The sequence below is a fragment of the Neoarius graeffei genome, chromosome 8 (genome assembly GCF_027579695.1).
Source record: "Neoarius graeffei isolate fNeoGra1 chromosome 8, fNeoGra1.pri, whole genome shotgun sequence".
Classification (NCBI taxonomy): domain Eukaryota; kingdom Metazoa; phylum Chordata; class Actinopteri; order Siluriformes; family Ariidae; genus Neoarius; species Neoarius graeffei.
Window position 1 is genome coordinate 22,718,119 of NC_083576.1, and position 26,777 is coordinate 22,744,895.

General features: G+C 40.0%; 1 protein-coding gene across 1 annotated transcript; it reads right to left on the bottom strand.

Annotated features, from left to right (window-relative positions):
* Positions 1–2,356: 2,356 nt before the first annotated feature.
* Positions 2,357–26,255, bottom strand: prpf19 (pre-mRNA processing factor 19). Its single transcript, XM_060927430.1, has 17 exons — positions 26,222–26,255; positions 26,083–26,126; positions 17,768–17,917; positions 17,584–17,660; positions 16,739–16,880; positions 16,403–16,476; positions 16,208–16,273; positions 16,082–16,123; positions 15,900–15,974; positions 14,265–14,340; positions 11,415–11,524; positions 11,176–11,331; positions 7,482–7,551; positions 7,205–7,378; positions 7,023–7,105; positions 4,396–4,501; positions 2,357–2,952 (listed from the first exon to the last, which is right to left on the bottom strand). The coding sequence occupies exons 2-17, from the start codon at positions 26,099–26,101 to the stop codon at positions 2,855–2,857; spliced, it is 1,518 nt and encodes a 505-aa protein (XP_060783413.1). The 5' UTR covers positions 26,102–26,126; positions 26,222–26,255; the 3' UTR covers positions 2,357–2,854.
* Positions 26,256–26,777: the final 522 nt, after the last annotated feature.

The following is a 26,777-nucleotide window of genomic DNA, read 5'->3' on the forward strand; positions in this document are numbered from 1 at the left end:
AGAGCCAGAAATCTTGCTTGTTTGTAGGTGACCAAATACTTATTTTACCGAGGAATTTACCAATTAATTCCTTAAAAATCCTACAGTGTGATTTCCTGGATTCTTTCCCCCCATTCTGTCTCTCATAGTTGAAGTGTACCTATGATGAAAATTACAGGCCTCTCTCATCTTTTTAAGTGGGAGAACTTGCACAATTGGTGGTTGACTAAATACTTTTTTGCCCCAGTGTGTGTGTGTATATTTTATATTATATATAAAACCCCGATTCCAAAAAAGTTGGGACAAAGTACAAATTGTAAATAAAAATGGAATGCAATAACTTACAAATTTCAAAAACTGATATTGTATTCACAATAGAACATAGACAACATATCAAATGTCGAAAGTGAGACATTTTGAAATTTCATGCCAAATATTGGCTCATTTGAAATTTCATGATAGCAACACATCTCAAAAAGTTGGGACAGGGGCAATAAAAGGCTGGAAAAGTTAAAGGTACAAAAAAGGAACAGCTGGAGGACCAAATTGCAACTCATTAGGTCAATTGGCAATAGGTCATTAACAGGACTGGGTATAAAAAGAGCATCTTGGAGTGGCAGCGGCTCTCAGAAGTAAAGATGGGAAGAGGATCACCAATCCCCCTAATTCTGCGCCAACAAATAGTGGAGCAATATCAGAAAGGAGTTCGACAGTGTAAAATTGCAAAGAGTTTGAACATATCATCTACAGTGCATAATATCATCAAAAGATTTAGAGAATCTGGAAGAATCTCTGTGCATAAGGGTCAAGGCCGGAAAACCATACTGGGTGCCCATGATCTTTGGGCCCTTAGACGGCACTGCATCACATACAGGCATGCTTCTGTATTGGAAATCACAAAATGGGCTCAGGAATATTTCCAGAGAACATTATCTGTGAACACAATTCACCATGCCATCCGCCATTGCCAGCTAAAATTCTATAGTTCAAAGAAGAAGCTGTATCTAAACATGATCCAGAAGCGCAGACGTCTTCTCTGGGCCAAGGCTCATTTAAAATGGACTGTGGCAAAGTGGAAAACTGTTCTGTGGTCAGACGAATCAAAATTTGAAGTTCTTTATGGAAATCAGGGACGCCGTGTCATTCGGACTAAAGAGGAGAAGGACGACCCAAGTTGTTATCAGCGCTCAGTTCAGAAGCCTGCATCTCTGATGGTATGGGGTTGCATTAGTGCATGTGGCATGGGCAGCTTACACATCTGGAAAGACACCATCAATGCTGAAAGGTATATCCAGGTTCTAGAGCAACATATGCTCCCATCCAGACGACGTCTCTTTCAGGGAAGACCTTGCATTTTCCAACATGACAATGCCAAACCACATACTGCATCAATCACAGCATCATGGCTGCGTAGAAGAAGGGTCCGGGTACTGAACTGGCCAGCCTGCAGTCCAGATCTTTCACCCATAGAAAACATTTGGCGCAACATAAAACGGAAGATACGACAAAAAAAGACCTAAGACAGCTGAGCAACTAGAATCCTACATTAGACAAGAATGGGTTAACATTCCTATCCCTAAACTTGAGGAACTTGTCTCCTCAGTCCCCAGATGTTTACAGACTGTTGTAAAGAGAAAAGGGGATGTCTCACAGTGGTAAACATGGCCTTGTCCCAACTTTAATATGTGGTGTTGTCATGGAATTTAAAAATCACCAAGTTTTTCTCTTTAAATGATACATTTTCTCAGTTTAAACACTTGATATGTCATCTATGTTCTATTCTGAATCTCATCTCATTATCTCTAGCCGCTTTATCCTTCTACAGGTTCGCAGGCAAGCTGGAGCCTATCCCAGCTGACTACAGGCGAAAGGCGGGGTACACCCTGGACAAGTCGCCAGGTCATCACAGGGCTGACACATAGACACAGACAACCATTCACACTCACATTCACACCTACGGTCAATTTAGAGTCACCAGTTAACCTAACCTGCATGTCTTTGGACTGTGGGGGAAACCGGAGCACCAGGAGGAAACCCACGCGGACACGGGGAGAACATGCAAACTCCACACAGAAAGGCCCTCGCCGGCCACGGGGCTCGAACCCGGACCTTCTTGCTGTGAGGCGACAGCGCTAACCACTACACCACCGTGCGCCTCTATTCTGAATAAAATATGGAATTTTGAAACTTCCACATCATTGCATTCCGTTTTTATTTACAATTTGTACTTTGTACCAACTTTTTTGGAATCGGGGTTGTATATACACACACGCGTGTGTGTATATATCCCCCCCCCATGGAATAAAAACAGTGTCCTATATGTGTTAATTTGGAATATAATACGTCACACTTTAGTCAGTCACAATAATGCCAGAGATTAAAAACATCAAGTCTTTATTGAAATCTAATTTGCATTAACTTCTGTTTTCAGCTCATGGCAGGGTACAAAAATTAGGCACAACAGACTAACAGCAACACCACTAAGCCAGAAAGGAAAAGGGAGCTCTACAAGTACAGAGCAGGAAAACAAAAAGGTTGACAAAAGAGCAAAATCATTTAGAGCTACTAAAAACCTTTAAGCAGACGTTCTCATGAGGAAATGGTCATACGATTGATTACCAAACGGTAGAGAAACGTGTTCACCAAGTACACTTATCACTACAGGGTACTGTATATGTAAGTCATTCAGTATCCAGCTTCATCTGCAAGTTAGATACTGGAGAAAAATAATCACGGTCCTTCCTGTTTGCATTATGTGGATGGGTTTCTACTGCTCTGGGCTTCTTCCTTACACACTAGAATGGATCAGAATGGACTAGAACATAACTCCTATTTCTCTCATTTAACTTCTCATTTCATTAGTTCCTCTTGTGTCCTACAGGCTGTAGAACTTGAGGCTTCTGTCCATACCAGCAGAGGACAGGAACTGAGCATGCTCACCAAACGCCACACCCGTCACCAAACCTGTGTGATCTACAGAAAGTGATGAGGAAAAGCAGAAGAGAGGAGAAAAGGGAACAGATTTCAGTATGTTTTAAAATCATTTCCAGAGGTGGACAGTAAAAGTGCATTTACTTGAGTACTGTCCTGAAGTACACTTTGAGTATCTGTACTTTACTTGAGTATTTTTTGGGCAACTTATGACTAACTTCACTACATTTGAAAGACAAATATCGTACTTTTCACTCCACTACATTTCTGTCGAGGTCCTCGTTACTATGAAGCGGCTTTGAAGGTGGATTTTTTTTTTTTCCTTTTCTAAAACACGATTGGTTTTTTCACAGGTGACAGTGAGACAGCCCATCAGTAATCACTAGGGTCACATCATATCCATAGACTGGATAAAATCAAGTTCAATGATTTCTCAGCAGCATTAGTTGAACATGATCAGTTGATGGCAGAATGGAAGGAGGCGGTTCTTCTGGAGAATGCACGCACACCCATGGCCATACCTGGAACCCATGTTTCAGTTTTCTGAAAGGATTAAAGATTGGTTTCGTTTTAAATGTTTGCTTTGTTTGCCAAAAATGAACCACATCACAGCCTACAAAAACTCGCCGTCCAACCTGCGGAAGCATATTGAGGTATATAAACATTTTATTCCAAGAGAAAGCTTGCAACGAAGTTGTCTGTGCTTTTCGAGCGAGCGATAAAGTTGCAATAGCTATGCAGTCTGGTCAGTCAAATGACTTTCTATGGATTTGCCCGCCAAGTTGCCATCGCCTTGTCCACGGCTAACATTTACACATAGCTAGTTAACTTGGACACTGTTAGTTAGCATGTAAAAATGGAGTTACGCTAACATGAATAACATTAACTAATCTGAAGTGCTTTCAGAAATGTTTTCGCAGAATCTTACCAAATAAACAATGTAGAAATCTCTCTTTTCTAGTAGCATTTGCTACCCAATATGATTTCGAGTTTGAAGAGAGTTTGCTAGCATGTCAGGTGGAGTTTCACTGAATAGCTAGCTTTACATTAAGCCACCATGACGGCACAGCATGTGTTCATTTTGTGAATTTACATTTGTGTCTTTGGTAACGGCATTAGGTTTTGTAAGCGTTGTGGCAATAATACAATGCGTTGACAGAAAATGTACTTTTAATACTTAAGTATTTTTAAAAGCAAGTATTTCAGTACTTTAACTTAAGTAAAAAACAGACTGTACAACTTTCACTTGTATCAGAGTAACATTTGACGAGTGGGATCTGTACTTTGGCTTAAGTCATGAAGTTGGGTACTTTGTTCACCTGTGATCATTTCACACTCAGCAACGTCAATCACAGTTTACAATTTTAAACACTGGCTGAGAAAAAAAGAAAATATGACCACTTAGGAAAAAAAAAGGAGACTCACAGTATTTGATAGTAGCATGCGTTTTTACTTTGTGTATAAAAGTAAAGCTGGTACACTCACCGGTGAAGTTCAGAACCTCAGACCACTGTTTGCAAATGTAGACTCGAATATCAGACCCTCCAACAGCCAGATATGTTCCACTCTGATCAAACACCAGAGACTTCACCTGAAGATCAATAGAAGGAGAAAAGGTCATTACTGGTTTACTGCACTTTACTTTGTGGCCTTCAATAATGTCATCAATATCTGACCTGAACAATCCATGCCATTATAATGTAGTACCACTTGTACCTCCTGTTTGCACTCCCTCACTGCACGCTGTGTACTCTGACTGTCGTGTATATTTTTAAATATAGACCCCTTTCACTGACGTCACCCGAAACCGGAAGTAAACAGACCCTGCGCCATTTTGGAAGACCAACAAACTCGTGATTGGGGAAAATAACGGCAGCGGTATGTGAACCCACGAGAATGAAGTGGAGTGGCAAACGACTTAAACAAATCTGAGCTGTTTTATTTATGATTTATTGGCCCAACAGTAGACTTGAAAGAAACCTGTGTGAGACTTGGCAAAAAACTGTGGATATAATGGATAAGTCTGTGCATGATCTGCGGACACTTTGAGGTAAGCAAACGCAAGAAATTCAGATTTAAAACATGCTAAATTGGCCCCAAGTTGATAACTGTATGAGGAGAAAGCCTCCCAGACTTCTACAATTTAATAATAATAATAATAATAATAATAATAATAATTTAGGATGGTTTGGGGCTTGCTCGCTGCTGCCAGGTTGGTTGTTGAGTAGCCTGACTGTTTTTTTTTTTTTTCTTGCGTGTGGTATCATTGTTGACGCGAGGTTGTTTTTTGAACATGCCAATGCGGACACGATTTCCCCTGATGAGTTATGACTTCAGACGCGATGCGTGTGTGGAGGTGTGGAGTCCGCGTGATATGTGCGTAAGATAGGCTTCTCATGTGTTTGGAGATCCGTGCTCCGAGACAAGCGCAAGCCCCCCCCCAAGGGAAAAAAAGGGACCCCCCCGAAAATATCGGCATAGTTCGAACACTGAGTGTAGGCACTGGGTGTAAACAACAAATAATTTACAATGTCTGGGTAGCAAACAGATGGCAGAATTGGTGTCAGGTCCTCCTTATGTTTCCATTCTCCCTTGCCGCGAGTCTTATCATATGGGTCAAACCCATCAATCACAGCCAGTTTTTCCACATACCGTGCTCTTTCTGCAGCTGGTAATGTACTCACATAACCGGAATTATCATCCATCGTGTCACTTTACTCTCGCTCGTACTTTGTTTTATATTGTGAGTGCATGTACTTGGTCTTCCAATATGGCGCCTAACAAAATCTCGCGGCGCGGTAACGTCATGTGAAAGGGGCCTATAGTGTCTTGTCTGTAAATATCCGCATAGCGTGTATATGGTGTACTGTTTATATTGCTGGTAGCTTACATATTTATAATGTATACTGTACATTATTCTATCCACACTCACTTGATATGGGCAACCATGAGCTCTGATTGGCTACTCTACTACTAGGATATCAGCTCATATACAATGAGCAAAACAAAATAGCTGCGCGCATTGCTGAACCAACAGAGTACAAAATAAAAACTTTACTCGAAAAGAACCCCCCCAAAAAAGGCAACAAGATGCCATGATGGCACAGCATGTGTTCATTTTGTGAATTCACATTTGTGTCTTTGGTAACGGCATTAGGTTTTGTAAGCGTTGTGGCAATAATACAATGATGCGTTGACAGAAAAAGTATTTTTATGAGCAATCATGAGCTCTGATTGGCTACTCTACTACTAGGATATCAGCTCATATACAATGAGAAAAACAAAATAGCTACGCACATTGCTGAACCAACCGAGTACAAAATAAAAACTTTGCTCGAGAAGACCCCCCCCTCAAAAAAAGGCAACAAGATATGGAATACAAGTATTTGATCGTAAGAACGTCTTTTTTAAAAATAAATAATAATAGCATTTTTCACAAATTGCTACTGTCATTTCGCCGGTTTGTTTCTATTCTAAGCGGAAATGATTTTGTCGGACGTTTTACATAAAGTTTTATTTATCGAATTTGCAAAAAATAAAAATGCTGTTTCTCAAAATCCAGTGAATGTGGATAGAAAACAGTTATTCCACTCAATCTCGTCATACATGGCTTATGACTCGATTTCGTGGAATAATTGTTAATTATAGATATATCACTGATATTATGCATAATATAAATATTGCATATCAGTGTTTATTAGATATATTTAGATTATAGATTGTATAATACAGATATTTTAGACATTGTGTATAATATAGGTATTGTATATTATGTATATAATAGTTATTGTAGATTGCATATTTATTATATTGTGTAATGTCTATATTGTCTGTTACATATTCATCTATACATTTTTCTTATATTACACATACATAACTTACATACACATTCACACACCCACCCCACATCGCTCAAGACACACCAACTGCCGGAACCAAAATTCCTTGTGTGTCAACATACTTGGCCAATAAACAGGATTCTGATTACGGGACATTCGTGAGGCATTAGTTGATTATTTCAATTTCTTTGTGATTTGGTGAATACAATCGCAATACACATGGTAATATATCAGCAAATCAACACTTCCAATAACTACAGAACATTGACAAACCTCATAGTTATTATCCAAAGTAATTGTCTTGAAGTTCTTCAGCTTCCTCAGATCCCACAGCTTCAGAGAGCTATCCTGAGCACCTACAACAGCACAATTCAAACAAATCAAAACTAAGTAAAATAAAAATAAATTAAAAAAAAGTGTGTGGGGGGGAACCCCACATCTTATAACTCACTTACCAGTAGCAAGGTAGTATCCATTCTCTGAGAAGGCGATGGCAGTGACTGGGCCAGAGTGACCAGGGAAGTTGGCCACATTGGTGCGCTCCTTCAGATCCCAAATCTTAATCTGCGAGTCTGCCGTACCAGTGCCGAAAATCAGGCCGTCAGGGTGGAACTGAGCACAGGTCAGAGCTGTAGCCAAAGGGGAGAGGAGGTGGTTAGACAAACAGGTGAGAAGCACACAGTGACATTGAGAGGGAGAGCGATATCATTATAGAGAGATAGAGTTACGCACCACATCCTGCTGTCTCATCAGTGACTTTGGTGAGAACACGACCAGTTTGGATATCAGAGAAGGCCCAGTACTACATGACAAAAAAGGGGAAGAAAAAAAAAAGACAAGAACGTCAGAATTGGTGACCTCTCAAGAACAAAATAATTTTGAAAACTGTAATGAAAATTTGTATGGACAGTGAGGCAAAACCCCAAGCTGGACCCTTGGCTCTGTTTTTATTTTTTGAAAAAGCCTCAATATTACATGTTCACTGAAAAACAGAAAAGAATCAGATCTGCTTTCTGAGGTTGGGTTGGCCAACATCTACTGAACTGGCATATGATGTCTACGTTGCGATTGACGATGACAGTGAGTGGTGGGGGTGGGGACATTTTATTTATCTTTTAAATAAAATTACTATTACAGTCATTTGAATTTTAGCAATTCTGATTCTGCTTACTGATTCCAGCTCTCATTAATTCCCAGTTTCGATTCCAAAATGGTTTAAAAAAATAAAAAAATGCTTAGAATACAAAGCATACCTTGACCATTTACTATGGTCCATCTTTCAGTGTTGTGACGTTAACCATGCATGCTAGCTCGTATCTAAACGAATGGGCATGCCATTGTGTTGATTCATGACGTAGTCATGTAGACATGTCCTGGCAGATATACAGCCTTTGTAATAATGAAGTGTTAACGCAGTACCGAAGTTAAGTTTTTTAACGAGTACTCAGTACTTTGTGCTTTGGATTCAATCCTAATTTGGAATCGAGTTTTGGTTCCCAACTTCAGCTATTATTACCTAATCAGGGGAAAAAAAAAAAAAAAGGAATTAATAATTTGAAGTTGCTGAAGTCTGTCCAGGTAATTAGCCTAAGCTAGGGCCAGGATATGACAATAAACCAGCAAGTTTCCCCTCTAGTCATTACAATATTAATAATACATTGATTATTTTCAGTTAAATGTGCAGAACGAGACATGGCGAAAAAGAGTTAATAACAATATAATAATCATTGTTAAGACGGGTATAGCAGAGAACAGGAGTGTTCCTTCTGTCACCAAGTTTTAATCCTCAGTTTTACGATACAAATAAAGATACTGGGCTGAACATCGTGATGACTATCAGCCATTGGTGATGGATGATTTACCATTTGGCATTGTCCATTGGCCCAACTTTATACTGAGGTAAGAGTTTTAAAAGGTGCATTTTTATCTTTTTGCTGCGATGAGGCTACCACTTTGCAAATGCTATTTAATGCATGGAAAACAAGGCCGCCTTCTTCCCATTCTGTTTCCCAACATGAGTGATAACCTGTGAAGAATCAGTTATGGTTACATTTCCAGGCACGGACAAGTTTGTTTTTATTCGCAGTAAATCATGCACATCCTACATACAGCTGGTCTGTTCATAATCAGGAACAAGCTGTTATGTGAAAACACTGACAAAGCAGTATAGTGGACATATACCTCCCTCATACATGTCACCTTGCCCGATAAACATGTGAAGAGGAAATGAATATGATAGCCAGGCTTGAAGGTCAGAACTCCAGGGTTCCCACTAGTGCTCGTCACGCTAGTCACTGATTAATGTAATCCATCGGCGACGAAGAGAAAATTCCTAGCAGTCATCACAGTGATGAATGTATTTGTCATCTTTATCATAAGTCGTCATTTTTTTTTTAAAGATTTTTTTTGGGGCTTTTTCCACCTTTATTGGATAGGACAGTGTAGAGACAGGAAATGAGCGGGAGAAAGAGACGGGGAGGGATCAAACCCGGGTCCCCGGATTTATGGCATGGCGCCTTACCCAACTGAGCCACGACATGGATTCCAACTTTACAATGTTTACTTTTTTAGTTTCCTTTTAAAGAAAATAATTTTGCTCGGGAATTTTTTTTTTTTGAACAACTAACTCTACCTTATTCTAGTATTTCTCTGGTGAATGTTTAATACTTTAAGTTTGATTCATTTGAATAATAAATTTCAATTTGAATCATAGGGAATTTCAATTTGAATCATGAGGAATTAGTATTATGTGTAACTTGAATTATGAGGTATTAGAATTTGAATTAAGTGTTGTTTGTGACAGTTTTATTTTCTTTTTCAATGTTGACAATTTGTTACAATTTCCCTCTCAGATAGCCTCAGAACATCCCATTGTAGCCTCAATTTTTCAAAAGCTTTGCACAGGGGCGCCTTCCGCACCATCCCCCGCCACCTGATCACCTCGCTCCCTCACCATGGTGAGCTCCCTCATACTACATTTTTCTAGAAAAACACCTGCACTGAAGATGATTTAAGGGCTGAAACAGCCACAATGCAAAAAATATCTTAGCAAGAGAAAAGATTTTGAAAATAGTTGAAACGATCTAGCATTTCCTATTAGAAAAATACAAGACACCAATTCTGAGATTATTAAACCTAGAGTGCAACCAACTTATTCCAAGATGTTTTATCAAGTAAAAATCTCTGTCTGTGGCAGCGGGGGCGTGGCCAAGCGTTGATTGGTGAATGGAGGGCGGAGTCAGGGAATCGCTACACCTGTTGTCAATTAACATGCGTTTGTGTGTCTCTTACAGTGAGGGCGCCCTATAAAAAGAGAGAGAGGAGGGGAGATCGGGGCCAAGAACTGGATAATAGTCTGTGTGTATGAACTGAAAAGCAAAAATAAAGAAAATAACTCCGAAGGAAACAACCGCCTGCCTTACTTCTGTGCTCCACCCACATCCGGAAATTGTCCATCCACACTGTTCATGCAGCAAAATAATTTCACTACTATTAAGTAATTTTCTCCTCAAATTCAGTTTTAAATTTTTTGCAGTGCACGGGGGAGGCACACTCAAAGCCCCTACCGTCCCCAAACACATCGGACAGTGTCAGTAATACAGGGGTCGTTTAAAAAAAATGCCTAAGTGAAAGTGCTGTCAGCTGGCAAGTGACTGAAGGGAGCTACATTTCAGGGGGGCGTGGCATGTGGAGTTCCCATGGCTAACGTATGATGGAAAAAACATTGTGGCATGCTGTGTTCAGTTTGTAAATCAACGGGAAATTCGAATTCCTTCATTGTTGGTTGTTCCAAGACTCTTCTCGACTCTCTTCAACTGTAAATTGAGTTTTGTGTTGAAGGTAGTCCTAATACCTCTTTTGAATAATTCCATAGTAAAATAACTTTAAATAAGCTCAAACTAAAAGAGGTTTATTTTAGCTTGATGGTGCACAGGGAGCCCAAAATCAAGTCTCTCTTATTAGAGGCTGGAGTGGAGCCCAAATTTTATATATGTAATGGAGAGGCCTACCTGTATCTGTACAAATATTTGAATTGTGCCAGTTTGGTTGGTATAAACCTGTATTAAGTCTACTTTGATGTGTCGGTAACTAACGGGGGGGACCCCAAGTGAAGAAAAAATAAGAAAAAGTGAAGAATACTTCTTTGACTAGATTTTTCCAGGAAAAAAGTGGAGCATATTTTTCAGAACCCAGGGGGAACTCTGGATCTCATAGCTGAAATGTTGGACCGTGATATTTTTGAGGCCACAAACTTGATGTACTCCATGCTCATATACTGATTCATTGGTGTTACTCTCTATTAATGCACCTAACTAGCTCACCTTAAGTTATTATATTAAATTACGATTACTTTTTAGCTGAGTCAAATAGGTTTGTGGCCTCAAACCTCAGTCGTAATTTTCACATTATGGTGCATGTTGGTTACCTGATCCTCAGAGGAACTGAGCAGGTAATCTCCAGTAGCATGCAGGGAGAGGCCAGTAACTCCTGCTTCATGTGCTCTAACCACCTGCACACAGTTTCCTGTTGCGAGTGACCACACACGGATGGTGCTGTCCGGGGACGCCGAAAACACAAGCGACTGTGGAAAGGGGAAAACACGAGAGCTGAATAAAAGTACAGGGACTTGTATGCATGTTATGAGGTTTGAGGAAGATTATGTACCTGAGATGGGTGGTAGATGACAGAGGTGACCTTTTTGGTGTGGCCTTTGAGAGTGGCCACAATCTGCTCCTCTCGGCGGTCAAACACCACCACATTCTTATCTGCACCACCTGGAAGGTGTGTGTGTGAGAGAGAGAATTAGAATTAACCTGCAGTAAAGGTGGGCTGCATCCAACATCACGTCCGCCTTATTAGATATGCAAGGCATGAAGTGATGGTCAGCTAAGCTCACTGTTCACAAAGCGTTACTATCACTGGGGCGCCTTGCTAGTCGTTAAAATGCCATACAACTGTGTTGTTTTGGGTTGTTCGAATCGATCAAACCGTGAAACTGATAAAAGTTTCTTCTGGGTTCCCTGTGAAGTGATAAAAAGGGTGAAAAAACAAAGGATTTTACCAAAAGACGACAACAAAAGGTGGCTCTTGAATCTTTCACTGCGATGGAAGGGAGCTGCGTCGAAGAACGCTCGAGTTTGGATTCGCGAATCACTTTTCTCGACATTTTCCGTTATTTCGCGATGCTCTGAAGTTCAGGAGACGCTCAAGTCCCTGTGTGTTTTGTGTACTGTTTGACTGTACTCACCATATTTTAAACTAATGCATATGTTTTCACTTTAGTTTTCAGGATGTCCTAGCAATCTTTACAAGGACGATGATGTAGATTGGGCTCCTGCACTGAACTAGACTGATAAGATAATCAAGACGATCCATATAAACACAAAAGCAGAGCTCATGAGTTAACAGCACGAAACTGCTTCCCCGGCCATGCAGTTACAGTGAGCCATGATAACTTCTGTCCTGTTTCACCAATACGCAGGTCTTTAAAGGGGTTTCTATGGACCTTTTGTGAGTGATTTACCTGGAGAGAACAGCAGGAAGAATTGAGAATCAAGCAGCTGTGGTTTGTTTATACCAGATACTAAAACCTGTGACGTCCAAGCAATCACTGCAAAAACATGTACAAAGAGCCCAAAAATTCCCATTTACCTAGGCATAAACAATACAGGATATTAGAGTTGAGCCGGATACTCAGCTGAAACGAGTATCCGGTATGGTTAAAGCACTTTTGCCGAGTACGAGTATTATACGAGTAATACGAGTCAATATCTGTGCTCGGACTGAATGAAAATCCTCACACAGCATCACAACGCCCCTCCCCTACACACACCGCTCTGCTCACTCACACAGAGAACAGCTCTCGGTCTCTCCAGTTCGCGGCTCTTTTCCGTTAACGTTTCGGGTTTCTTCAGCTTCAAGTTTGTTTTTATTTCAGTTTGTACTTACTTATAACCAGTAGAGTTCTGGTAAACGTGGGTTCATTCAGATGTGGTGCTTGGTAGAAAGCGACTCGCGTTGCGTCTCTGCCTGTCGGAGATTTTTTCTTCTTTTTTTAACAGTCGGTTAAAAAGAGTTTTTTTGACTTCACGCACTGACACTTTCTTGCTGTAATTCATGTAAAAATAAAAGGTAGTAGTGGTATAAGTATTACAAATTAAGCTAAACTCTCTCTCTCTCTCTCTCTGCCGGTTGTCAGAGTTGTTTTTTTAAACCGTCAGTTGGTTCTAACCAGTTTTATTTTACTTCACGCACCGAGTGTCTGGCACTTTCTAGGTAGTAGTGGTATAAATAATATTACAAATTAAGCCACACACACACACAGTGTGGAAATAAAAAAATAAAAATAACCAAAAAAAGAAAAAAAAAAAAAAAAAATCACACTGATCATAAAAAAATTAAAAGTTAAAAAAAGAAAAAGTTATGTTGAGTATGAAAACTCTTGTTCATTACATTTCATAATTGCAACTTCATGTGTTGTATTCATTGTTGCAAAACTTGTTCTGTAAATAGTTCGTTTGCTATCGTGATCAAAACCATTGATCTGAAGCTCAATGCTGATGCTGTCCTGTAAATAGTTTTCTAATCAGCAATAAATATAATTTCTGATCAACTGCATGCTTAAAATAACATACTGGTTAAAGCCCCGCCCATTTCAAGACAACCAGACCCACTTCCGGGTTAAATCCCACCCACTTCCGGGTTAGGCACCGCCCACTCTGAGTACGGATAATTCATATGGTTAACAGATACAGATACTGCTGTACTCGCTCATCCCTACAGGATATATCTTGTAGCGTCCTGATCCCCGGCGAGTGGCCTAGTGGTTAGCATATCTGCCTCTCGATCGGGAGATTGAGAGTTCTACTCAAAGTCGGGTCATACCAAAGCCCATCATAAAAATGGTGCCCACTGCCATCTAGCAAGGCACGCTGCAATACAGATGCGAGTGGGAAGTCAAACTCTCGCGGTTACCAGAGGACTAGACCCCCACTGTAACCCTAGCTATACAATATAGGCGAGAGGCTGAGGGCTACGAAACGGAGATCGGCGCATGAATGGTGCAGGAAGGACTTTGATTTGTCCTGATCCCCAGATCTTTAACCCAGTTGCATATAAAAAGTTGCACGCCTCCATGCTTTCATCTGTGTGTCCGTGTAGAACGATGTCTGCAGCACCAGGTAGTTTGAGATGTCCGGAAACTCAATGGATGGATAATTTTCCAAATCATAGGAAAAATCCTTTGTTGTTAGTGTGTAAAGATCTAGCCCATCACAAAGAGCAACTTTCTGAAGGTATCTTGACCGTGCATTGGACTCTAAACTGAGAAAACAGTCGGAGACAGTTTCACTTGCTCTCTGCATAACAGCAGCCAAATTGTTTTGCCTGACCACCACTTCATTCACCAGAAGTAAACTCACAAGCAAAAGTCACATGACTGAATACAACATATCGACATCACATTATCTAAGAACTCCTACGGAGTCAGTTAACTGATGTTTTGTGTATTTGTACCTGTGAGCACTTTGTTGGTGTCTGTGGGACACATATCCAGAGCAAGGATTCCAGGGATGCTGGCACTGTGCAGACCCTGAACAAGAAGGGGGGGGGGGGGCTCATGTTAATATCTTTTTAACCTGGAAGCAGCACATTTAATCATATAATGGGGTATACAACTCAAAATTCGTCGCTGTTTGAAAAACAGTCACTTCTTAATGCTTAACCATTTGACGTTAGATTATAGTGATAAATTTACACTGAAATGTTATTTATTTTGTACTGGTGCTTGACATTACCACTTTTGACCAAAGCCATGACTCTGAACAGATGAGACATAGGTTTTGAGCTTTTTAACAAGCAATGTCACAAATCAGGATAGGGAGGGTCAACGAAATAAACATCTATGAATTCTTTGTTTGCAATAGACGTCGCTTCCATTAGCGATCTGCCTCATTATGTATTCAGGTTTCCAGTTGACGGGTAGGCATCATATTTGTTTACAGCTGCTTTGCAGCAGTTTGTTGTGTTTCGCCTCCAAATATGCCACATTGCTGCTCTGTATTTGGATGTTCAAACTGATCAAATCGAGAAAAAGACAAAAGCATTATAGGATACCAAAAGAAGTCAGGCACAAGGGTGAAAGGATGAAAAAAATGACTCGGAAACCTTTCACTGTGTTCAAGAGGAATCGAGAGTCCACAGGCTCACTTTTGCAGCGATCATTTTGTTAAAGTTGATGTACGTACCTTTTTAAGTATCTACAATCAAAACTTCTAATGTTAAATGAGTTTTCTTATGTTTTGGATGTCGTAAAACAAACCGTTCATGGTGAAACTAGTTTGTAGGTCGGCCTCAACTGAAACTTGATCGTTTACGTATTTTTTTCAGGTTGTCCAATGATGTCAATTCATAAGTCTAAGCTATGTTTGAAATGTCATAAAATAAAATGTAAGTCATCACTGCAAAAAATGCTTACAGCAGCTCAGACTTGAATCACCTACTACACTTCGGCTTACGTTACTTAGTACTCTCACAAAAATAAGACGATTATTGTCCTTTAGAAGTCTTATTCCAACATCATGAACCCAGCCACAAATGAAAGTTATAGGCTTCAAGACTTGTGAAAGCTTTCGTTTGATTGCCCGTGTAAAACGGTGTTTGGACTACCAGATAATTGGAAACGTCCGGAAACCATGTTTGGGACGTTGTTGAAATCGCTTGAAAAATCCATCTTTTTTAAGCTGTAGGGGTCCAATCCATCGCATAAATATATTTTTTCTTGATATCTTGATTTTGCTTTTGGGTCTAGTCCATTAACATACTCAGACGTAGAATGTTCTCCATGAGATAACGACAGACACTTAGTTGGCTTGGACGCCATCTTTGATTGTTGCCAGTCACTTGGAAACCGGAAGTGAACCAGCAGGCAAAAAGTCATGTGATTGCAAACAAAGAATATCTGAGAAAACCTTTTCCTTTTTCAGGGAGATGCATGTGTTGATGATAGTATTATCTGCTATAGCATTTTTCAAGTGCTTTGTGAAATTTGATCCGCTGAACTATTTTGCTGTGTCCATATCCACCCACTGATGATGCCAGCCAGAGAACATTATAACCTACACTCAAAAATCCAATGTCAGACAGACTTACAGCATGGGAAGCCACTTGGCGATACTTGCTGAGATCCTCGGCTCTGACCAGCTCTTCTGGCACCGTCTTGCCCCTCTGAATTCCAAAGAAACAGAAAATCCATTTCATGACATTCACAAATAACATGCTCTCCAATTCTACATGCAATATAAGTTTAATTCTTCAGAAACAGTCACAGTTACCTTCTTTCTTTCGGTGGTCAGGACAGTGGCCTTGTCTTGCAGCTGGGAAAAGGGAAGACAATGTCAACAATGCAATGAAAGCAACCAAACGAAAGAAAGGTGGCACAGAGGAGGTGGTGACCTTACCTTCTGGATGATCTCTGGAGTCATTCCCACCTGTTCGCTGACCTCCATAGGTTCACCACCCGCACCCTGAGCAACACACATATTTCAACCAGAGAACAAATCAATCTGCCATACAAGAGATGCCTGAGATTTTATACACATGATTAATGAAGACAGTGGATTAACGAGCTGGAGAAACTCTCCATGAGCACTGACCACGGCTGCGGGCTGGGAGGCAGGAGCAACCTGGGGAGCAACCAATCCGGCTTGAGGTTTTAGTGTGGCCAAGGCTGCAAAGGTCAACATTACAGATGTTAATATATGTAGTGTGTGTATGGACATAAAAATATATAAAAATCTACAAAGTACCTCCAGTGTACTTCATTAATAATAGCAGATATAGTAAAATTAATGGCGTTTCTGTTTGTCTGGAAACTTCTCTATCTGCTCTATAGTTCTTGTTTCATCCTGCTATTTCTAAGAGCTTGCAAACCTTGTGATTACATGAGAACGTTAAACCTGGAAACCCCTAAAAAGCTATGTGGAACTCACCCTCTCTGGCAGCAGTGACTTCTTTAGTGAGACGAGCGATGACCCTGCAGGCGGCATCATGTTGGTAGAGTGCGTGTGACAGCTCCTGGCGTGTTGTTTGCAACTGCTGGCGCAGTGTGAAACTGTGTAGCATCACTGCATCCTGAAACAAAGAGACAGTGTGTGTTTATGAGTAGCACCGGTTTACGTTGCAATTACAGCAGTCAATTAAAGCACTTTAGTGATTAAAACTCTTTAGTGATAAACAGGTGATTATACAAAATCACACATGCTGATTATCAAGAAATAATCCAAATTTCTTGACCAATCACCTCGAGCGACTCGGCAAAACGGCGGCCAAAATCGCTTCATCACCGCAAGTAAGAAAGAATTACAAATTATGAAAGAAAATGCGGTCCCTAAAAGCACTAAAGATGCTAAGAAGTTTGGTCTAAAACTATACAAACGTAAGGTGGAATTGTGATTTATTTTATCTATTCCGAAACAAAAGTATTTTATGTGAGTCAGCATAGATAAGTGACAAGTCTGCGCGCATCTTTATTACATTTGCATGCCGCTTTTGAAGTTTGAAATAAGTGATTTTCTTTAAATAAAATCACCTGCGTGTTTTTAAATAATCTGTGTATTTATACTAAAACAATTATCCTCGGCTTTGTCTCGATTATCATTCACCGATATTCACTCCACCTTCGGCAAATAACTGGTAAGAATGAGATGATCTTACAAAATATTAGCCAAATTAAATTCTACAAGAGAAGATTATATCCTCCGTGTCAGATTACACAAAGAAGCTGTAACCCAGTTTAAAACAGAGGGGTTCAGAAATTCAAAAACATGGCACATACCCACTCATCTTGAAGTGATTTCAGAATGGCAGGGATGCTGGTGGCAGATGGTGCCTTTGGTCGAATGGGGTGGGAGACTAGACATGTGGACAGAGCAAGACAATTTTGAAGCAATGAAAACTATTGTTAAGAAAAAAATAATAAAATTTGAATAAGTCAAGCCGTACCGTATTGTACTATTTACCTTTGATGTCGACAAGCTGCTCCTCGGACAGAGGCTGCCCGTTAATGGGATCGGCTCCATTCTCGGCGATATATTTCTCTATGAGGCGACGTTCAAATACTTGGTTGGACACCGGAGAGACACACGGGTGCTCTGGTACCTCGTTTGAGACTGCACACAAGATGAAGCGGTATACTCTTAGATCATGCATATTTATCCTAAAGGCACACCATATCAAACTGGCTGAATCTGTTAAGGCTTGTGCTCAGTTCTCTATTTAGCAAAGGTTGTACTGTTTATGGGTCACATTGACTTTGGGCATGTGTAATATAAAAAGTTACTAATATAAGTTTAGTATGGCTCCACTTTGAGGTCTCATCTCATTATCTCTAGCCGCTTTATCCTTCTACAGGGTCGCAGGCAAGCTGGAGCCTATCCCAGCTGACTACGGGCGAAAGGCGGGGTACACCCTGGACAAGTCGCCAGATCATCACAGGGCTGACACATAGACACAGACAACCATTCACACTCACATTCACACCTACGGTCAATTTAGAGTCACCAGTTAACCTAACCTGCATGTCTTTGGACTGTGGGGGAAACCGGAGCACCCGGAGGAAACCCACGCGGACACGGGGAGAACATGCAAACTCCGCACAGAAAGGCCCTCGCCGGCCACGGGGCTCGAACCCGGACCTTCTTGCTGTGAGGTGACAGTGCTAACCATTACACCAGGCATTTTAGGCATTTTATATTTTATTAGCACAAACTTCGCTCTAGATTTTTTATTTTATGACCTCTACATTATCGAGTCAGTGCAAAAACATTTTCATTTCCAAACTACCTATGGCTCTTTACACACACACACACGTTTATATCGCGTCACAGGATTTTTGTACCAGATGCTCCGTTTACATAATGTGTAGAAACGGTACTGAAAAGCGCGCTATATTTTGCACCGTTTTCGCTAGCTGATCCCGTAGGGGTGCTACTGAGGCGATTATTCATCGATAGTTACTGGATCAGCCAGCAGAAACGGTGCAAAATATCACGCGCTTTTCAACGCTGTTTCTACGCATTCTGTAAACGGAGCATCCGGGACAAAAACCATGGCATGACACACACACACAGGCTGTCAAAGTTAATGTGATAACGCATTAACACAAATTCCTTATTTTGACGCGTGATTAATGCATGCATGTTCTGTGCTCCTCCCCTGTAGTTTGGGAAATCGGGACGTGACGTAGGGCAAGTGAGCGACGTAGCGAGTAGCTGGTTGGCGCAAGTTGTGATAAAGTGCGCTTGTGTGCAGAATCAACTCATATTGTTGCATTCTGTTTCCCTAAAATGTGTGTATTTTTTTTAATATGCTTTTGATGGTCCAGAGGGGAGAAAAGATGATGTGTTAAGGTCCAGGTATACAAGCGTGCAGGCTGCACACTCGAGAGAGATAGTGTGTTTTATTCTGAGAAATTTGAGAGTTTTATATATATATATATATATATATATATATATATATATATATATATATATATATATATATATATATAAAAAGTGTCTATAAATGCAGTTTTTGCTCATGAAATGCACTGTATAACGATACACCCAACTCACGATTCGAATCGCGATTTTTGACCCACGATTCGATACACCCACGATTTTTTTAAAAATGTTTTTTTTAAAGTAGTAAATTTGACTTAACAACATTTACTTACTTACATTAACTATTTAATAACAAATAATTCAGACCACTGCAGAGAATAATATGTATGCAAAAATGAACAAATGTATATCCAAAGATTGTTTTATTTCTCAAAATAATACTGTTGAGCCGGAAGCTCTGTTTTTTTCGGTTCTGAAAAAGTCATTTTTCCAAATCGTGTAAATCTGTTAAGATTTTTTTTTGGGGGGTGGCTCTCTCACTGTCTCACTCTCATAGGGCCAACGATTTTCTGTGATCACGGAAAACAGATGGAAATTACAGAATTTTTATGGTGAAACATTGCTCACGTGTCAAAATGTAACTGCCGCAGAAGGCTTCCGCCCAAGCAGACATGCCTTCAGTGTTGCCAGATATTGCTAACATTTTCCACCCCAAAATATGTTCAAAACCAGCCAAAAAGCACCTAAACCTGCCCAATCTGGCAACACTGCATGCCTTTCCGGTCAAGTGATTGTGATTGGCTTGTGGCACACCTAGCCAGCCAATGAGCTGCTTGTTTACAGATTCGCTCCCCGCGTCGCAACCAGAATGGCGACCGCTTAAAAGAAATGAATGCTCTGCCAGTGGCGAGTGTGGACGTTGCGTGACTCGCAGAAGATTGTCGCAGGTCAGCGAAAAAACGACTTACTAATAGATATAAAAAAAAAAAAGTAATTTAAGTAAGTTTAAAATGTAATTTAAATAAAAAGTAAAGTATTCATCAGGGATGTGATTTGAGGCTGGTGAAATTATCTGAAAATTTTAGCTGGGGGTCTGGGGGCCATAGGCCCCCAGCTGGTCCAGGGCAGCGCCCTGGTGGGGGGACAAGCTCCTGGGTTCTGGGGTTTTCTGACTTAAAAATTGTACTAAAATGGCAAGCAAACACACAAGAAAAAACTTGTCATGATTAACAAATTCAAGCCAATTTAATGGTCAACATGCAACTCTGAGCCCCTGTAGTAAATTCAATGATTCTTAACTGACAAAAAGCCAAAACATGAAACCTAAAAATGTCATTCTAAATTAAATCATCTGCATTAGAATAAACAGAAAATTGTATAAGGAAAAACAAAATTTATACTTTCAATTACTGTAGAAGTTGAACATACCTAAATGTGCCTTTTCAAACAAACATGATGCAACATAAGAATTCATCCACAAGTCTTCAGGAACTCTCAAAGAAAAAAGATGCTAGCATCCATGTCCAGTTCCAGCATATCAGTCACTTTTTTTCTGCAGTTTCTACTCTAGCAATGTCAACTTCATATACATAACTCTATAGTGTTCATTCACTTAAGGATATTCAGAACCCCACAGTGTTCACTCACTTAAGGATATTCAAAACTACTGTGTTCACTCACTTAGGTTTCGTTTCTATCCCGGGCTCCAGCCCGACTTTGGACGCTCGTAGCTCGGGCAGGGGAGGTCCCAGCATCCCCAAACTTGACAGCCAGAGTCCTCTACCCTCCCCCCAAAGAACCAGCGTGGGCAGGGCGCGCTAGCCCCGCGCCTCGGGACGTAATTCGCCCCGAGGCGAGCCGCGGCGCTCCGCTCAGGTTTCGTTTCTATTTTTGGGCTGAGGAGAAGTTTGAAAGGGTGTACCGCGATTCTGCCTTCTTGTATTGCAACACGGATCGTGGCTCTGTGTATCGCGATTTCGATTCACATATTGTTACAGCCCTAATATTCACCAGCGAGTTATTGCATTTTACTGGAAAACATCTTTATGAGCTGTGTAGCTTAACAAATCTATTTATTTGGGCTTTGTATTTTTATTTTCTTTATTTAAAGATAACCACTACTGTTGTCCAGAGTCCACATGACTGAGTTTGTTTAGTTTATTTTATTGCATGGTTTGAGGCTGGAAGTTAAAGCATATACCCAGAACCATGGCCTCACTTTCGTTTATAAATGCCTTGAGACCTCAAGAAAGGCACAGGAATAGTTTTAAGCGTTAACAAATCTCATATAGTAATTTTTACGATTAAAGTGATTTATATAGGTAGCCGTCTGAGTGAATGACCTTGACGTCCGTAACGTCAACAGGAAGTCTATCGGTCTCATGGCCATTTCCGCTATACTGAAACACAGAGCTGACTGCAACTCCGATCCTCCATTTTGAGCTAATCTACTTGGCATGGCAATAAATGTTTTGCTGGCTGGTACAGCAACACAACAGAAGGTGGATTTACGTTGCATTCATGGTCCAAGAATATTCAAACTGCAAAGATTTGGACGCATTCTGCGAGAAGTTCACAGGCACATTGGGCACCTATGAAGTGGTCTCTCCTCTACTCTGCACATTTTACTGAAGACTCATACGGAACCTCTGATCTGTTGAGGAGCGTTGGCTATCAGCCCATATTGAAAGAGGGTGCAGTACCAACAATTAAAGGAAAAGAAAACAAGTATTTTTTTTTTTAAAAAAGGAAAGTTCAGTTGCACCAGTCCTCCCAGAGTGTGAGCCGAGGGTTGTTGCGAAAACTCGGGACGGAACAGGATGGGACATGTCGCTCGGGCAGTGACCTCCCCGCAGTTGTTGCTAAAACCGGTGACATCCCGTTCCATCCCGGGTTTTAGTAATTGCCTGAGCTGAGCAGTAATGGCGGAATACACAGTATGGACAAAACAGAGAATGAGTAGAGTCTTATTTCTAAACTGGATATTGCTGTCATCTTGCCCTTACGTGGAAGTGAATGAACGGAGAACTGAACGAACAACTGAAAGTCAGATTGTTTCAAAACAATCGGCTACAAGATTGGCCTTCAAGAAGTGAGAACACAGACGGGTAAGCTCCGACTCTCATTTGGATTAAAAAAAAACCTGTTTACCTGCATTTAGATTAATACATGTAACTTGTATTGTGCATTTAAGTTACCGGTATAAGATTATTTAATTTACTTTAGAATGTGATTGTCTCAGTTCATCTGATTATTTACTTAGCCTTTTACGTTTTATCAGTGAAAATGCATGCATGTACTTTTTTTATTATTATTATTATTATTTTTGCCTTATTTAAACATTTTATTTTAAAATTCTTTTTTCAGATGATTTCATCTTCTATTTTCAGATATTTTTACTTCTTCTCTGATTCAGGAGCTTTGTAGCAAATGTGAATTTCCCTCCAGGGATTAATAAAAGTAATTCTGATGTTGCATAAGTTATAACATCTATCCTGTTTTAATAAGATTCAACCCACAATCCATGAAGTCAAATCAGTCTTAGTTGAGCAAGTCGGTAACGGTATTTCTTACTTTCACCATAAATTTTTATTTATATGACTTTGGTCTATAGCTGTAAAAGGCCTCGGCCTTAAAACCGGTTACCGCTGTGACGTCACGCACTCAGGGCTGGCTGGCTCAGCGGGGCAGCTCGAATGCCAACTTTGCGGTTGATTTTAACTCTCAAAAAAATTTTTTTTTTAAATTCCCATTTATGCAGCATATACAAGAGTCAAGGATGGAGATACTATCCACTCAAATTTATTTAAAAATAAAAGGTTCTGCGTATCTGCTTTAAGTATGGAACTATTGTTTTGTTCACACTGAATTGTGCTAAACCCTCAAAATTATAAAAGTTAACACTGCTTTATTTTTTTAAATGCAGTGGGGGAATAAAATACCCACAAAAATAATTTTTGCTGTGTCCAGCCTTATCCTTCCTGACCTGGCCACATACATTTGCATGAAGTAATCATATTTGTCCACTCCCACGCCACAAAAACTTGAAAAGTATCCCTTTAAGGTACATTTAAGAACAGATAAAAAATGTGCAATTAATTTACGATTAATCATGAGTTAACTATGGACAATAATGCGATTAATCTCGATTAATCCAGGGCTTTTCAAAGTGTGGGGCGCGCCTCCCCTAGGGGGCGCCAGAGTTCTCCCGGGGGGGGGGGGGGGGGGGGGGGGGGGGGGGGAATAAACCAGAATATTGCCGCTTTTCCACTACCAACGCGGCTGAGTTGGGCTGAGCCGTGCGGTGCTGAGTTGGGCTGAGTCGAGCTGAGTGGGGCTGTTGGAGTTGCATTTCGACTACAACCGCGCTGAACCGTGCTGGCTGGAAGTGGGTGGACACATTGGGTGGAGTTAGTGAAAGTGGGTGGACGTCACGTGATGTCGTTAGGCGGCGCAAACAGTGACCTTTTAAGCGGTAGTCTCACGACCCGGATAGTAAACAATAAACATGGAGTCGTTAGTGTTGCTGGTTTTGGTTCTGTGGCTTGTCGTCACCGACAACAGATACTGGCAAGAGCGTAAAGATGAGGCGAGGCGCATAAGGCTTCAGAAATTCTCGTAATTCGTAATTATTATTCTTCCGGGTTTACAGCGTTTACAGATCCCAGCGTGCTCGCGGAGCGTGTGTGGGCATGTGAGGACACTCCTCCTCACCAATCAGTGCACAGGGGAGTGTCTGCTCACGCCCCTAGCCCCACTCGGCTCGGTTTGGCTCGCTTCAGCCCCACTGCAAAACCGTGCGAGTTTTGGGTGCTAAGCAGGGCTGAAGCGAGCTGAGTCGCGCCACTCTGAGGTAGTCGAAACGCGAGCAGTGTCGGGCTGAAGCGAGCTGAAAAAGGGTAGTGGAAAAGGGCCATAAGTTACTATTGCGGACATTTAGCAAACTTCAGCTAGCCTTTGCCAGAAACAAAATGGATCAATTTTTAGTACCTAAAGCTACAGTGAGTGAGGAGACAGTCTGGGCCAAACAAAAAAAAAAAAGAAGGAAGTATGACCATGATTATTTAAAGTTTGGATGTTCATGGACTGGATCTGAAGATGCTCCACTGCCACAGTGTGTCTGCCAAGAGGTGCTAACTAACGATGCTATGGGATGTTTAAAATGTGTAAAACAAGATGTTTGAAAAAAAGCACAGATGTTTAAAATGTCAAAAAAATATGTTTTAAAAAAAAAAGCACAGATGTTTTAAATGTGTCAAAAAAAGACGTTTTAAAAAGCACAGATGTTTAAAATGTGTAAAAAAGAGGTTTTTAAAAAGCACAATGTTTAAAATGTGTAAAAAAAGATGTGTTAAAAAGCACAGATGTTTAAAATGTGTAAAAAAAGATGTTTTAAAAAGCACAATGTTTAAAATGTGTAAAAAAAGATGTGTTAAAAAGCACAGATGTTTAAAATGTGTAAAAAAAAGATGTTTTAAAAAGCACAGATGTTTAAAATGTCAAAAAAGATGTTTTAAAAAGCACAATGTTTAAAATGTGTAAAAAAAGATGTTTTAAAAAGCACAGATGTTTAAAATGTGTAAAAAAAGATGTTTTAAAAAGCACAGATGTTTAAAATGTGTAAAAAAAAGATGTTTTAAAAAGCACAGATGTTTAAAATGTCAAAAAAAGATGTTTTAAAAAAAGCACAGATGTTTTAAATGTGTCAAAAAAGATGTTTTAAAAAGCACAGATGTTTAAAATGTGTAAAAAAAAAGATGTTTTAAAAAGCACAGATGTTTAAAATGTGTAAAAAAGAGGTTTTAAAAAAGCACAGATGTTTAAAATGTGTAAAAAAAATGTTTTAAAAAAGCACAGATGTTTAAAATGTGTAAAAAAAAATATTAAAAAAAATCAGATGTTTAAAATGTGTAAAAAAGAGGTTTTAAAAAAGCAGATGTTTAAAATGTGTAAAAAAAAAGATGTTTTAAAAAGCACAGATGTTTAAAATGTGTAAAAAAGAGGTTTTAAAAAAAGCACATGTTTAAAATGTGTAAAAAAAGATGTTTTAAAAAGCACAGATGTTTAAAATGTGTAAAAAAAAAGTTTTAAAAAGCACAGATGTTTAAAATGTGTAAAAAAAAAAGGTTTTAAAAAGCACAGATGTTTAAAATGTGTAAAAAAAGTTTTAAAAAAGCACAGATGCTTAAAATGTGTAAAAAAAAAAAAAAAAGGTTTTAAAAAAAGCACAGGTTTTTAAAATGTGTAAAAGGAAAGTGTGTGCAACAACCATGGCGCTGTTTATTTGCTCTCTGAGGGGGGGCTGACTCTCCCACACTTTGAAAACCCCTGTTTTAATCGATTGACAGCCCTAATATGTGGCCATTTTGTCTGAAAAGAACAGAATGAAGAACAGAAAGAACAGAAAACTGCCTGTAAATTTTGTGGAAAAAAATAATTTTGTGCACTTTTACTCCCAGAGCGGCTCCTTTTCTGACCCTAAAGAACACATTTGGTGAGTTACAAGTCTTAATGTCTTTTTTTTTTTTTTGATTCAGGAAATCGGGCAGGTTCATTTTTATGTGCGCGCGCACCTCTCACTCAAGACCTGGCTATTTGGTTAAAGTCCACTCACCTGAATCCCAAATTATTCCCCATTTCTTACATAAGCGCACTGTACAGACTGAACTAATGGCCTTCACACTGCACTGGGAGTCTCTAAGGTTCAGACACCGCCAGTAGTTTAACGTAACGTTATTAATCTCTCCACTCCACACTGACACAAAACACAATAAAGGTCACAATTTCACCATAAAACACGACACCAAAGTTCAACTTCATGCAGCTTTACCGCTCTCTAAAACCCTTTTTAGCATCATTAGCTTAGCTTCCGGCTCTTTTGCTACACACATCTTCCCAGCTCGCTAACAGCAGTGAGCTATTGACCTGAGAAACAAAAAGAGGTTTAAACTTACTTGCACAAACCAAAGACATTTTCGGCGGGCAGACGGCCTCTGGTCTTTTAATTCATGCAGAACAAAATGCAAATATCTTTAAAAACGCTAAACTGAAATATGCTAGTATTTAGCACAGCTCGAGCTCATACATACATACCCACAATCGGAACACGTTGGGAGCAGCGAGCGCTCAAAATGGACCGCGGTGCATTGTGGGATACAAGTCCTCCACAGTGAGACTGTCCCCACCACGATACAATCCATTGACGCCACTTGGGGGGGAAAAAACCCAAACAAAACAAAACAGGAGTCACAGAATAAGATATGTAATAAAAATGACTTACTATTTCATAATAATGAGAACATTTTCTCAAAACTATTACCTAATCTCTTTATTATGAGATAGTAAGACATTCAAAGATTTTTTTTTATTGTCAATTCACTATATATCCAGGACATAGGAGAATCGAAATGCCGTTTCTCTCTCACCTTACTTGTAAAAACAGATAAAGATTACAAAAAACATGTATATTAAGAAAAACAATATATAAAAATATTTATAAATATAGGGTGGCACGGTGGTGTAGTGGTTAGCGCTGTCGCCTCACAGCAAGAAGGTCCTGGGTTCGAGCCCCGTGGCCGGCGAGGGCCTTTCTGTGCGGAGTTTGCATGTTCTCCCCGTGTCCGCGTGGGTTTCCTCCGGGTGCTCCGGT

What these genes read in the sequence shown, in the direction of transcription:
- prpf19 (XM_060927430.1), bottom strand. An exon ending in AGTCACTGCTGCCAGAGAGG is followed by an intron (nt 16,477 to 16,738) that starts GTGAGTTCCACA and finishes TGACCTTTGCAG; the next exon opens with CCTTGGCCACACTAAAACCT. An exon ending in TGAGGTTCTGAACTTCACCG is followed by an intron (nt 2,953 to 4,395) that starts GTGAGTGTACCA and finishes CACTTTCTGTAG; the next exon opens with ATCACACAGGTTTGGTGACG.